This window comes from Hemitrygon akajei, chromosome 9 (genome assembly GCF_048418815.1).
Source record: "Hemitrygon akajei chromosome 9, sHemAka1.3, whole genome shotgun sequence".
Taxonomy (NCBI): Eukaryota; Metazoa; Chordata; class Chondrichthyes; order Myliobatiformes; family Dasyatidae; genus Hemitrygon; species Hemitrygon akajei.
In genome coordinates, this window is record NC_133132.1 from 154,649,090 (window position 1) to 154,660,909 (window position 11,820).

Consider the following 11,820-nt stretch of genomic DNA (forward strand, 5'->3'; position numbering starts at 1 on the left):
TAAAGTATAATTGTGACAGGAAAATATCTTTGCACAGGGAAAGGGAATATTATAGTATTTTCTTTGTCATATCACTGACGTAATGTTGTGCACATTCAATTGATATTAGACTAGGTATCCTAATATAGTACCAACATCTGCTGTAAAGTCAAACTGTTCTTTGTGCATGACCATAAGCAGTTTTCAAGGCTCCTTCATAGCAAGCACAAATTGGATTGAAAGTCAACTAATTGGTGTAAAAAATAAAGAAACCATGAGCCCTTGATTAAGTACAGCCTTTTAAAATTAGCAAACAAATATGTATTTTTTCTTTAAGAAATTTTATTTATGAACAAGTTAAATACACTGATCATTAAATCATTTTCCATCATACAATTTAACATGTCAAAACAACTTTACACCTTCAGCAAATCAACTCCTTGGATTAAAATGTGGATTATCCATATGACCAGTTTAACAAAATATGCATTCTACTTTTGTAAAAGCTGCAATGTGCTGTAGGAAAGTACTTAATTTTCTCACCCCCATCATGGTAAAGTACTATAAATGTACCAATGAAATATCATACCAAAACAAAATATCACATGTAGCACAATTTTAACAAGGATCTTTTGTCTCTTCAAAATTTAGTATATTTTCTAGACTACATGCAGTTCAGTATTTTAAGATATCATTGATTTATCATATTCATTAAATACAAAAAATATAATGTGCACAGTTTCCTTTCAGCCTCTGCTCTTCTTCAAAACAGTCTGCAAATTCAAAAGAGAAACATTCTTTCAGTGGTTCAGCATGTTTTATGATCTATCTTAAGCTTTGAACACAATGAACTGAGAGCAGGTTGTCATGTCTTAACTCAGAAGGTCACAACAAATATTTCTACAAGAAAATAAATTTTATATAGTTGGAAAACCATCAAAGAAGAATTATAACTGCTTGTAATTGTGTATACAAGGTAGATGCATATTTTAAATCAGAAAAAAATACACTTTTATAAACATTGTTTTGTTTAACATCTTAAAACTAATCTACCAAAAATGATCTACCTGATTATCTTTAAAGGGAGATCAGAAGTGCAATTATTGTGATTCACAAATGAAAAACATTACCTCAACTTAGATTTTCACATTTCCTCCATCACTTCCTAAAAAGGCATCTCTATCAAAGAATGTGCCTACATTTAAAATTTGATTAAAATTTGTTTCAACACAGTGCTTTTGAGATTTATATCTGAATCACCATCTTCAAGGCAAAAGATTTAATAATTTCATTAATAACCTTGAGTACTCAAATAAATTCCAGTCCACTTCAGTAAAATAGTCAAATTTAGTCCTATTTTCAAAAATACAAATTATGCACATTTTGGTAAAAGTGAAACTAGTGTTGCCTTGTGTTTTCTGTGCTTAGCCAGCAAATGAAACCTCATACCTAGAGCATGCTCTGCCTTTGCTTTACTAATTCATCAAATACAATAGTCCCTGAAAAGGTCTTTATTTATTCCATCCATAATTAAGTAAATAAAGTCTATCATAAAGAGTCAAAGGAAGATCAGCTGGATCACCTATTCAGCACTTCTGGATGAAGACAATTCCAAGTATTTCAGTCTTGTTTTTAGCATTGTGAGAATGAACTGAACTAGACTGTATTTCCAGATTCAGATAAATCGCACAGACTCTGCCATTCTAGGACAGGAATGCATCACTGCCACTATTACAACTACAGCAGCAGATGAGAGTAGTAGCAATTTACAACATACAGCCTATACCATTCCTCATACATTAATAAATGGCCTTTCAAGCTTCTTTGCCTAAAAGAACAAAATACCTCATCCAAATCCTGTAGCAAACAAATACTTAAACAATCACTAAATTTTGCCTAAGTTTTCTCTTTCACCCTATAAATAACACTATAAAAACAAAATTTGTTAAGCAACATTTGAGATTGAGATATGTAATACATTCAAGGACAGATTACTAAAATAATGACCAGATAGTATAGTATCCTGGCTGTGTCCTAATTTGTGTCAAATCATCTATCATGATCCCACTGCTCTTATATCCCATGTTTCAATGCTGCATATAACTCATTTACCTGTTCTGTTAGTTTAAGGGATCTACAGACTTACACTTGAAAGCCCCTCAATCTCTCAATGATACATGGCTCATTTATTGCATACTTTCTTACTTTATTTGCTCTTGCCACACACCGTTAGACTGAATGATTTGCTACTTTTCCACCCATCTAACTACTTCATTGATATCTTTCTAAAGACTATGGTTTTCTCATCCATCTCAACAGCATGACCAATGTTTCATCTTTTCCATTATCGAAATATTGCTAATAAGAATACATTTTACTGATGACACTTAGGATTCGTGAAAATTATAATGTTGCACCACTAAAATCGATGTTCACTGGATTTTTAATATACAAAATATCTAAAAACAATAAAAATGACATTAGTACTGAATATAATTTTTACCTTTGCCACATCTAGGATATGGTTTGGTTGAATGGCAGAACATTTCGCTTCAACAGCTTTAATCCTTGCCTCTTGCGCCAAACGTTGTAGGAACAAGAGACAGTTTAAATGGACCTACAATTCAAATAAAAGAATACTTTTTCTCAGCATTAGATATCATTATTTAACAGTACAGGGGTTGAAGGGAAGAGAACACAGTAGAAACATTCTGTCCAGAACCAAGCAATTTGCATGGTCAGCACTACTGAAACAGTTGAATAAATTATCGTTGTAGCTTTAGAGGCAATTAAGCATTATAAGAACTGAACAGATGATAGACTTGAATCAATCCAAGAAAGGGTAGAACTAGAGGGAAAGGAAGGATGAGTAGAACAACAAGTGTACAAACTAAGATGGAAGACATGAAAAATTAATAATGAAAAGGGATCACAGCAAAGAGGATAATAGGGCAAGACATATAAAACCGGAGGTATATTAGAATATTTAGTTCAATTTACATAACAGTAAAGAGGCTGGAAGTTTTATTTTCATCTCAGCCTATTGACAATCACATGGACTCAATGCCAAATGTAATGCACAACATATTAAATTTGAAATTACACTAGAACAAATTTGAAATTAGACAAATTTACTGTATACAGAAGGCTATACTGAAAAGACATTTTTCTAATTCAACCTGCAAAACCAGCACAGCAATATCAATTTGATTATGAGGCCCTGAAGTATAATATTCAGAGCCTTTGAGCCACGCCACCCAATAATCCCCAGATTTAATATCTGAGCCTAATCACAGTACAATTTACAATGACCAATTAACATACCAACTGGTATGTCTTTGGAATGTGGAGCAAACCAGAGCACAGAGATGAAACAAACTCACACGGTCACAGGGAGAATGTACAAATTCCTTACAGGCAGCGGCTGGAATTGAACCCAGGTCGTTGGCACTGAAAAGCTTTGTTCTAACCACTACGTTACCGCCTGTAGCTTTTGATGAAACATCCTGAATGAGACTTCATTTCTGACACCATGTAATACATGCCAATATAGAGCCTTGAAACAGATAAGAACCAGACATGACTTTTTACACTGATATAAACTCAAAGCAAATACAGCAAGTAGGATTAATTATACCTACCATCAAGTGCTCGTTTTGCATTTTTTAAAGAATACCATTTATACTATCATTATTCTATCCATACACAGATCGAGATAATTTAAATCTTTGGGCGATTGGTGCAGTAATTTTTGCCATCTGAAATGATGGAAGCAACTTGAAAGATCTTAAATGTTCTTCTGTAAACAAGTTTCACAAAGTTTTTACTGCTTCTAACCATAGCACAAAAGAAAACAATACCGGGATAAAAGAAATCAGTGGAACACATCGCCAAAGCTTTAAAATAAAATGAAATATGAGAAAACATTCAAGTAAATGATTAATTATCTCCACTTCACAAAAGGAAACACAATCAACCAGCTTGAGAAAGTTTGATGCAGTGTTTAAACCTGGTGTATCGACAATTCCTTTCCTCCCAACAGATGCTGTGTTCTTTCAGATCGTTTGTTGCTCCAGATTCCAGCATCTGTAGTCACCAGCATAAGAAAGTACTATAAAGGATACTGAGTCTTTCACTCATCCTTTTGCTCTACCTACAACTGTGTCTATTACTGAAGCTGATGGTTAGATGCATTAAGTCTCCAAGAACCCCTGGTTCTGTTAGTTTCACTCTAAATCTATTGGCCTGTTTGCTAATTTTGTTAAACCCGATTACCTGTGTCTCCACCTCTCACTCAATGTTAACAAAACCAAAGTAGCTGATTATCAACTACAGGAGGAAGAAGCCAGAAATCCATGCAGCAGTCCTCATTTAGGGGTCGGAGGTACAGAGGGTCTATAACTTTAAACTCCTCGGTGTTATCATATCAGAAAATCTATGCTGAGACTAGCACATTACTGCCAATAGAAAAATGGCATGCCAGCGCCTCTAAGTTCTTAAAAGTTTGTGTAGATTCTGCCAAAGCTTCTATAGAAACACAATGGAGAGTATCCTAATTAGTTGCATCACACCCTGGTAGGAAACACCTTTGCCCGAAGCCTGAAGAAACTGGTGGATAACCCAGTCTGTCACAGACAAAGTGCATTTACATTAAGTGGTGCAACAACAAAGTAGCATCCATCATCAAGGACCCCACCATCTAGGCGATGCCCTCTTCACACCATTACCATCAGGCACGAGGTACAGGAGCCTTAGGTCCCACACCACCAAATTCAGGAATGGGTATTACCCTTACCAGCAGGTTCCTGAACTGGTGTGAATAATTTCATTTACCACAACTGATTCCACAACCTACAGACTCACTTTCAAGGATTCTACAACTCATGTTCTCAATATTTATTTTTATTTGCACAATTTATCATCTCTTGCACATTGGTTGTTTGTCGGTCTTTCTTTATGCATATATAGTTTAAAATGCTATTGTATTACTTTATTTTCCTGTAAATGCCAACAAGAAAATGAATCTAGGCAGTACATGGTAATATATAGATATATACTTTGAGAAACTTAGCTTTCATTTTCTTTAGGAACAGGCCCACAACAACAACCATTCTCCAGTCTCATCGCATTTGCAGTGCATTTCTTGGGGAAAATTTCACCAACGTAATTCCATTCTTTTTGGTACCAGTCTCCATGTTATAGTCTTTAAACACTCCCAAGTCATTTTCAGTAAGAGGACATAAACAAGATCATAATATATAGGAGCAAAATTAGACAATTTGGCCCATCCAGAGTGCTCTGCCATTTCATCATAGTTGATCCATTTTTCCTCGTAGCCCCAATCTCCTGCATTCCGCCCCCACCCATGTATCCCTTCATGCCCTGACCAATCAAGAATCAGTCAACTTCTGCCTTAAATATACATAAAGACTTGGCCTCCACAGATGCCTGAGGCAACAACTTCCACAGATCCACCATTCTCTGGCTGAAGAAATTCCTAATCTCCGTTCTAAAGGGACACACCTCTAATTTGAGGCTGTGTCCTCTGGTGTTCAACACTCCCACCACAGGAAACATCCTCTCTACATCCATTCTATCAAGACCTTTCCCCATTCAATAGGTTTCAATGAAGTCACCCATCATTCTTCTAAATTCCATTGACTACCAGCCCAGAGCCATCAAACACTCTTCATATGACAAGTCATTTAACCCTGGAACCATTTTTGTGAACCTTTCAACACTCTCCAGTTTCAGCAAATCCTTTCTACAATACAGGGCCCAAAACTGCACACAATACTCCGTGAGGCCTCACCAGTGGTTTATAAAGTTTCAACATTATATTCTAGCCCTCTTGAAATGAATGCTAGCATCATATTGCCTTCCACACTGTAGACTCAACCAGCAAGTTAAATTTTAAGGAATCCTGCATAAGGATTCCCAAATCCCTTTGTGCCTCAGATTTTTGTATTTTCTCCCAATTTAGAAAAAATCAACGCTTTCATTTCTTCTACTAAAGCACATGACAATTCCATTTGCCACTTCTTTGCCCATTCTCCCAATCTAAGTCCTATAGCCTCCCTATTTCCTCAAAACTACTTTTCCTCCACCAATCTTCATATTGTTTGCAAACCTTGCAACAAAACCATCAATTCTGTCATCCAAATCATTGATATATGACGTAAGAAGAATTGATCCCAACACAGACCCCTGTGGAACATCACGTGTCTCCAGCAGCCATCCAGAAAAGGCTCCCTTTATTCCCACTCTTTGCCTCCTGCCAATAAGCCACTGATTTGTCCATGACAGAATCTTTCCTGTAATACCAATGGGCTCGCAGCTGGTTAAGTAGCCTCATGTGTAGCACCTTGTCAAAGGCCTTCTGAAAATCCAAGTACACAACATCAATTGATTCACCTTTGTCTATATTGCTTTATTTCTTCAAAGTATTCCAACAGATTTGTCAGGCAAACTTTTCCCTTGAGGAAACAATGCTGACTACAGCCTATTTTATCATGTGCTTCCAGGTACCCGAAACCACATCCTTAACGATTGACTCCAGCATCTTCCCAACCACTGAGGTCAGACTAACTGGCCCATAATTTCCTTTCTTCTGCCTTTCTCCCTATTTGAAGAGTGGAATGACATTTGTAATTTTCCAGTCTTGCGGAACCATTCCAGAATTTAGTGATCCTTGAAAGATCATTACTAATGCCTGCATGATCTCTTTAGCCAGCTCTTTCAGAACCCTGACATGTATACAATCTGGTCCAGGTGACATATACCTTCAGACCTTTGTTTCCCAAGAACTTTCTCTCTAGTAACGGTAACTTCACACTTCATGACCCTTGACACCTGGAACTTCCACCGTACTGTTAGTGTCTTCCACAGTGAAGAACAATACAAAATACTTACTCATCTGCCATTTTGTTGTCCCCCATTACTTCTCCTGCATCATTTTCCAGCAGTCCAATAGCTACTCGCCTCTCTTTTACACTATATGTATCTGAAGAAACTTTTGGTATCCTCTTTAATATTATTGGCTTGCTTACTTTTGTATTCCATTTTTACCTTCTTAATGACTTTTTAGTTGCTTCTATTGCTATTTAAAAGCTTCTCAATCTTCTAGCTTCCTACTAATTTTTTTGACTTCCCTTGTTAGCCATGGTTGTGTCACCTTGCGTTTAGAATACTTCTTCCTCTTGGGGATGTACGTATCCTGAGCCTTCAGAATTGCCTCCAGAAATTCCAGCCATTGCTGCTCTGCCGTCATCCCTGCAGTGTTCTTTTCCAATTCTGGCCAACTCCTCGTTCATGCCTCTGTAACTCACGCGTTGTGGTGACGCAAACCACAACAACTGTGATTGGTCCGCTTAGTAGCATCACATTTCCTCCTATGCATTTCTGGTTGCTTCTTCTCCACCATGTCTGTACAGCGATGTGAAATAGATGAACCAAATTGTCAAATCTACCTGTCAACATACGAAAATGTTTGAAATGTATTTCCTCATCCATGTCTCTCACTAAGTAACTCAAAAACAGTGGCATAGAAACCCCACCGCCAACTAACATTTTGGTGCACACCAAAATGCTCGCTACGGCATAGAGCTACGTAGAAGTGAAAATCAGGGCTACGGCGTAGCCTGTACGCACAAGTATAATTCAGCCTTAACTGTGAGGCAAGTTCATCAACCTTATTCCGCATACTGCATTCAAATACAACACCTTTAGTGCTACATTCACCTTTTTCATTGCAAATGATCCTGTTGACTGCAATTTTGCCCTATAATCAGCCTCTCCTTGCTTGGAGTCTCATTGCACATTGCCTTTGTAAACCAACTACCTTATCTTCTGCATTATCACTCCTGTTCCTATCCTTCCGCCAAATTAGTTTAAACCCACCCAAACAACTCTAGGCTATACAAAATTGACAATTTCCCCTGAAGAACCATCCCTAGGAACTTTTAATCACCATCTCAGAACAAGAAGTGTGAATCATAATTTTGAAATTAGAATCTCTCTGCTAATAACAGAGGTTGTGTTCAAGCAGTGGTCAAAATCCAAAGTGGTTATTGATAGAAAATAAAATACAGAGCACCAATATTTTTTATAGTCAACTTTTGTCAACACTTCAAAAGGAAGTTAGTTCTCATAGGTCTGGGCATTCATAACTCACATGATTACACACCACAGGGTCAATGTCTGACCCAATGAAGCTCATGGACCAAAAAACTGCTGCCTCAATTTTATTGCTGCTGTGGTTGGCATATTTGTCAGCCATTAATTTGTATGGTGATGCTGAACTTCATTAAAATTTAAGATAACATTTTTGTTTTTTACCACTGCAAATTTAATATGCACTTAACCAAATTGTTTTAAATTAAAATTAAAAATTCTACAACTAATTTTTAAAAAATACTTCATAGGTGGTTATCCCAACACTTTACAGGACCAGCCATCTGGGTTCATTTCCCGCCACTGTCTATAAGGAGTTCAGTTCAGCATTCAACACAATCATTCCTCAGAAACTGTTTGGAAAGCTGAGCCTACTGGGCCTGAACACCTCCCTCTGCAACTGGATCCTAGACTTCCTGACTGGAGGACCTCAGTCAGTCCGGATCAGAGGCAACCTCTCCAACACCATCACACTGAGAACAGGGGCCCCCCAGGGCTGTGTGCTCAGTCCACTACTGTTCACTCTGCTGACCCACGACTGTGCTGCAACACACAGCTTGAACCACATCATAAAGTTCACCGATGACACAACCGTGGTGGATCTCATCAGCAAGAACGACAAGTCAGCATACAGAGAGGAGATGCAGCGGCCAACAGACTGGAGCAGAGCCAACAACCTGTCTCTGAATGTGAACAAAACAAAAGAGATGGTTGTTGACTTCAGGAGGGCACGGAGCGACCACTCTCCGCTGAACATCAATGACTCCTCAGTGGAGATCGTTAAGAGCACCAAATTTCTTGGGTGTTCACCTGGTCCCTCAACACCAGCTCCATAGCAAAGAAAGCCCAGCAGCGTCTCTACTTTCTGCGAAGGCTGAGGAAAGCCCATTTCCCAGCCCCCATCCTCACCACATTCTAGAGAGGTTGTATTGAGAGCATCCTGAGCAACTGCATCACTGCCTGGTTTGGAAATTGCACCATCTCAGATCGCAAGACCCTGCAGCGGATAGTGAGGTCAGCTGAGAAGATCATCAGGGTGTCTCCTCCTGCCATTACAGACATTTACACTACACGCTGCATCCACAAAGGAAACAGCATTATGAAGGACCCCACGCACCCCTCATACAAACTCTTCTCCCTCCTGCCATCTGGGAAAAGGCACTGAAGCATTCGGGCTCTCACGACCAGACTATGCAACAGTTTCTTCCCCCAAACCATCAGACTCCTCAATACCCAGAGCCTGGACTGACACCAACTTACTGCCCTCTACTGTGCCTATTGTCTTGCTTATCATTTATTGTAATGCCTGCACTATTTTGTGCACTTTATACAGTCCTGGGTAGGTCTGTAGTCTAGTGTAGTTTTTTTTTCTTTCTGTGTTCTGTAGTTCAGTGTAGTTTTTGTACTGTTTCATGTAGTACCTTGGTTCTGAAAAACGTCTCGTTTTTACTGTGTACTGTACCACCAGTGTTGGTTGAAATGATAATAAAAAGTGACTTGACTTGACTTGAATTTGCACATGGGTTTCCTTTGGGTGCTGTGCTTCCTCCCAGTCCATAGACATACCAGTTGACAAGTTAATTGACCATTGTAAGTTGTCCTGTGATTAGGCCAGGATTAAATCCTCTGTAACTGGATCCTTGGCTTCCAAACTGGAAGACCACAAGCTGTGCCAACTGGAAACAGCATCTCATTGACAATCACCACAGGGATGCGTGCTTAGCCCACTGCTCTACTCTCTCTATACCCACGACTGTGGCTTAAATGCCATCTATAAACTTACTTATGATAGAACCACTGCTGGCAGAATCTCAGATGGTGACAAGGGCATATAGAAGCAAGATACACCAGCTAGTTGAGTGGTGTCATAACAACAACCTTTCACTTAACGTTAGCGAGACCAAGGAATGGGCTGTGGACTTCAGAAAAGATAAATCCTCATAGAGGGATCAGAAGTAGAGAAAGTGAGCAATTTCATGTTCCTGCTTGTCACTATCTCCAAGGACCTAATCTGGTTTCAACATATTACGGTAACGTAGTTATAAAGAAAGCAAGACAGTGCTATGCTCCATTAGGAGTTTGAAGAGATTTAGTTTGTCACCTAAAACACTCAAACTTCTACAGAAGTATCATGGAGAGAGCATTCTGACTGGCTGCATCACCATTTGGTACGGGGGAGGGCACAACTGCACAAGATAGAAGTTGCAGAAAGCTTAAAATTAGTCAGCTCCATCATGGGTACTATTGTCCATTGTATCCAAGACAGCTTCAAAGAGCGGTGCCTCAGGAAGGCAGAGTCTGTCCATCATTAACGACTCCCATTACCCAGGACATGCCCTCTTCTCACTGTTGCCATCATGAAGGAGGTACAGAAGCCCAAAAGGACACACTCAGCAATTCAGGAACAGCTTCTTCCCCTCTGCCATTCAATTTCTGAATGGACACTTGTCCACCGTCTCACAAATTTTTAAAATTTGTTTTTGCACTACTTATTTAACTACGTATTTAATATAAACATATAGTGTAATGTTTTTTTCTATATACATCAGTGCTGCCATAAAGTGAACAAATTTCACGACATAAAGTATAGTCGCTGTCTTGCCTTCTTAATAAATACATCGATATGTTGGGACCAGGTTAGCTCCTCAGAGATCCTGACACCCAACTGCTCACTCTCTCCACTTCTAATCCCTCTACCAGGATTGGTATGTGTTCCTTTGTCTTACCCTTCCTGAAGTCCACAATCTTAAGACATTAGAATTAGCGGTAAAAGGCAAATGTGTCTACTGTGATAGCACAACGGGCACCTACCACGTGATAGCAATATCATATGATATGTCCTCAAAAGTATTACAGTACTTAGAACTATTTGTTTCCGTGAGGGAACAGGCCTAGTCTTATAGACAGGGCATCCCACTAACACCCCACTCCCTCTGTACTGCACAGGGAGCATTTACAATGTTTTTTTTTTGCATTCTGGAGTAGAACTTGGATCGTCTCTCCACTCCCCTCCTCACCTGCCCCCTCTCCTCTTCACCTCCGGACCTGCCTCCTTTTCCGCCAACCAACCCCCCCAGGAGACTCTGCACCCTCTGCTCGCCCTGTCACTGCGGAGGGACCTTTGGGCCCGGCGGCCTCACCATCACGTGGACATCCTTGCTGAGCCGGAGCTGCGGCACCTGCCGCCTGAAGACGGCGCGCAGGCTCTCGCGTGGGACCGCGCGCTTCACCTTCACCATCGCCGCCTTCAAAATCCAGCGCGCGCCGCCAACGGCAGGGCACGTTCGGTGGCGTAACGCGCGAGCCGCCAACGGCAGGGCACGTTCGGTGACGTAACGCGCTCGCTTCTCCGCCTCCTGTCCGCGACTTTGTTTCGTCTGTCGAGTCCAGTCAAGTTTGTCGTCAGTCAAATACATTCACGTATGCGTACTGTCAAGTTCTTTACCTTTCCCTCATAAATTAACTCTGATAATTGTTATTTTGCAACGGCTCTGAAAAAAGCACCTCGAACAAATTATTTTGGATGTAATGTTACCCCAATTATACTTACACTTAATAATATGAGACCTGCAATCATAAGTAATAATGAGGTGTTTGCACATAGAACAATGCAGCACAGTAATGCCCTTCGACCGTGATGTTGTGCCGACCCTTTATCCGACTCCACCA

General features: G+C 39.7%; 1 protein-coding gene across 1 annotated transcript; it reads right to left on the reverse strand.

Moving 5' to 3' along the window:
- Positions 1–301: 301 nt before the first annotated feature.
- cenpw (centromere protein W) lies at positions 302–11,504 on the reverse strand. The gene is made up of 3 exons (XM_073057343.1): positions 11,292–11,504; positions 2,483–2,596; positions 302–752 (listed from the first exon to the last, which is right to left on the reverse strand). Exons 1-3 carry the CDS (start codon positions 11,388–11,390, stop codon positions 726–728), a joined length of 240 nt encoding a protein of 79 aa, XP_072913444.1. The 5' UTR covers positions 11,391–11,504; the 3' UTR covers positions 302–725.
- Between the last annotated feature and the right edge of the window lie 316 nt (positions 11,505–11,820).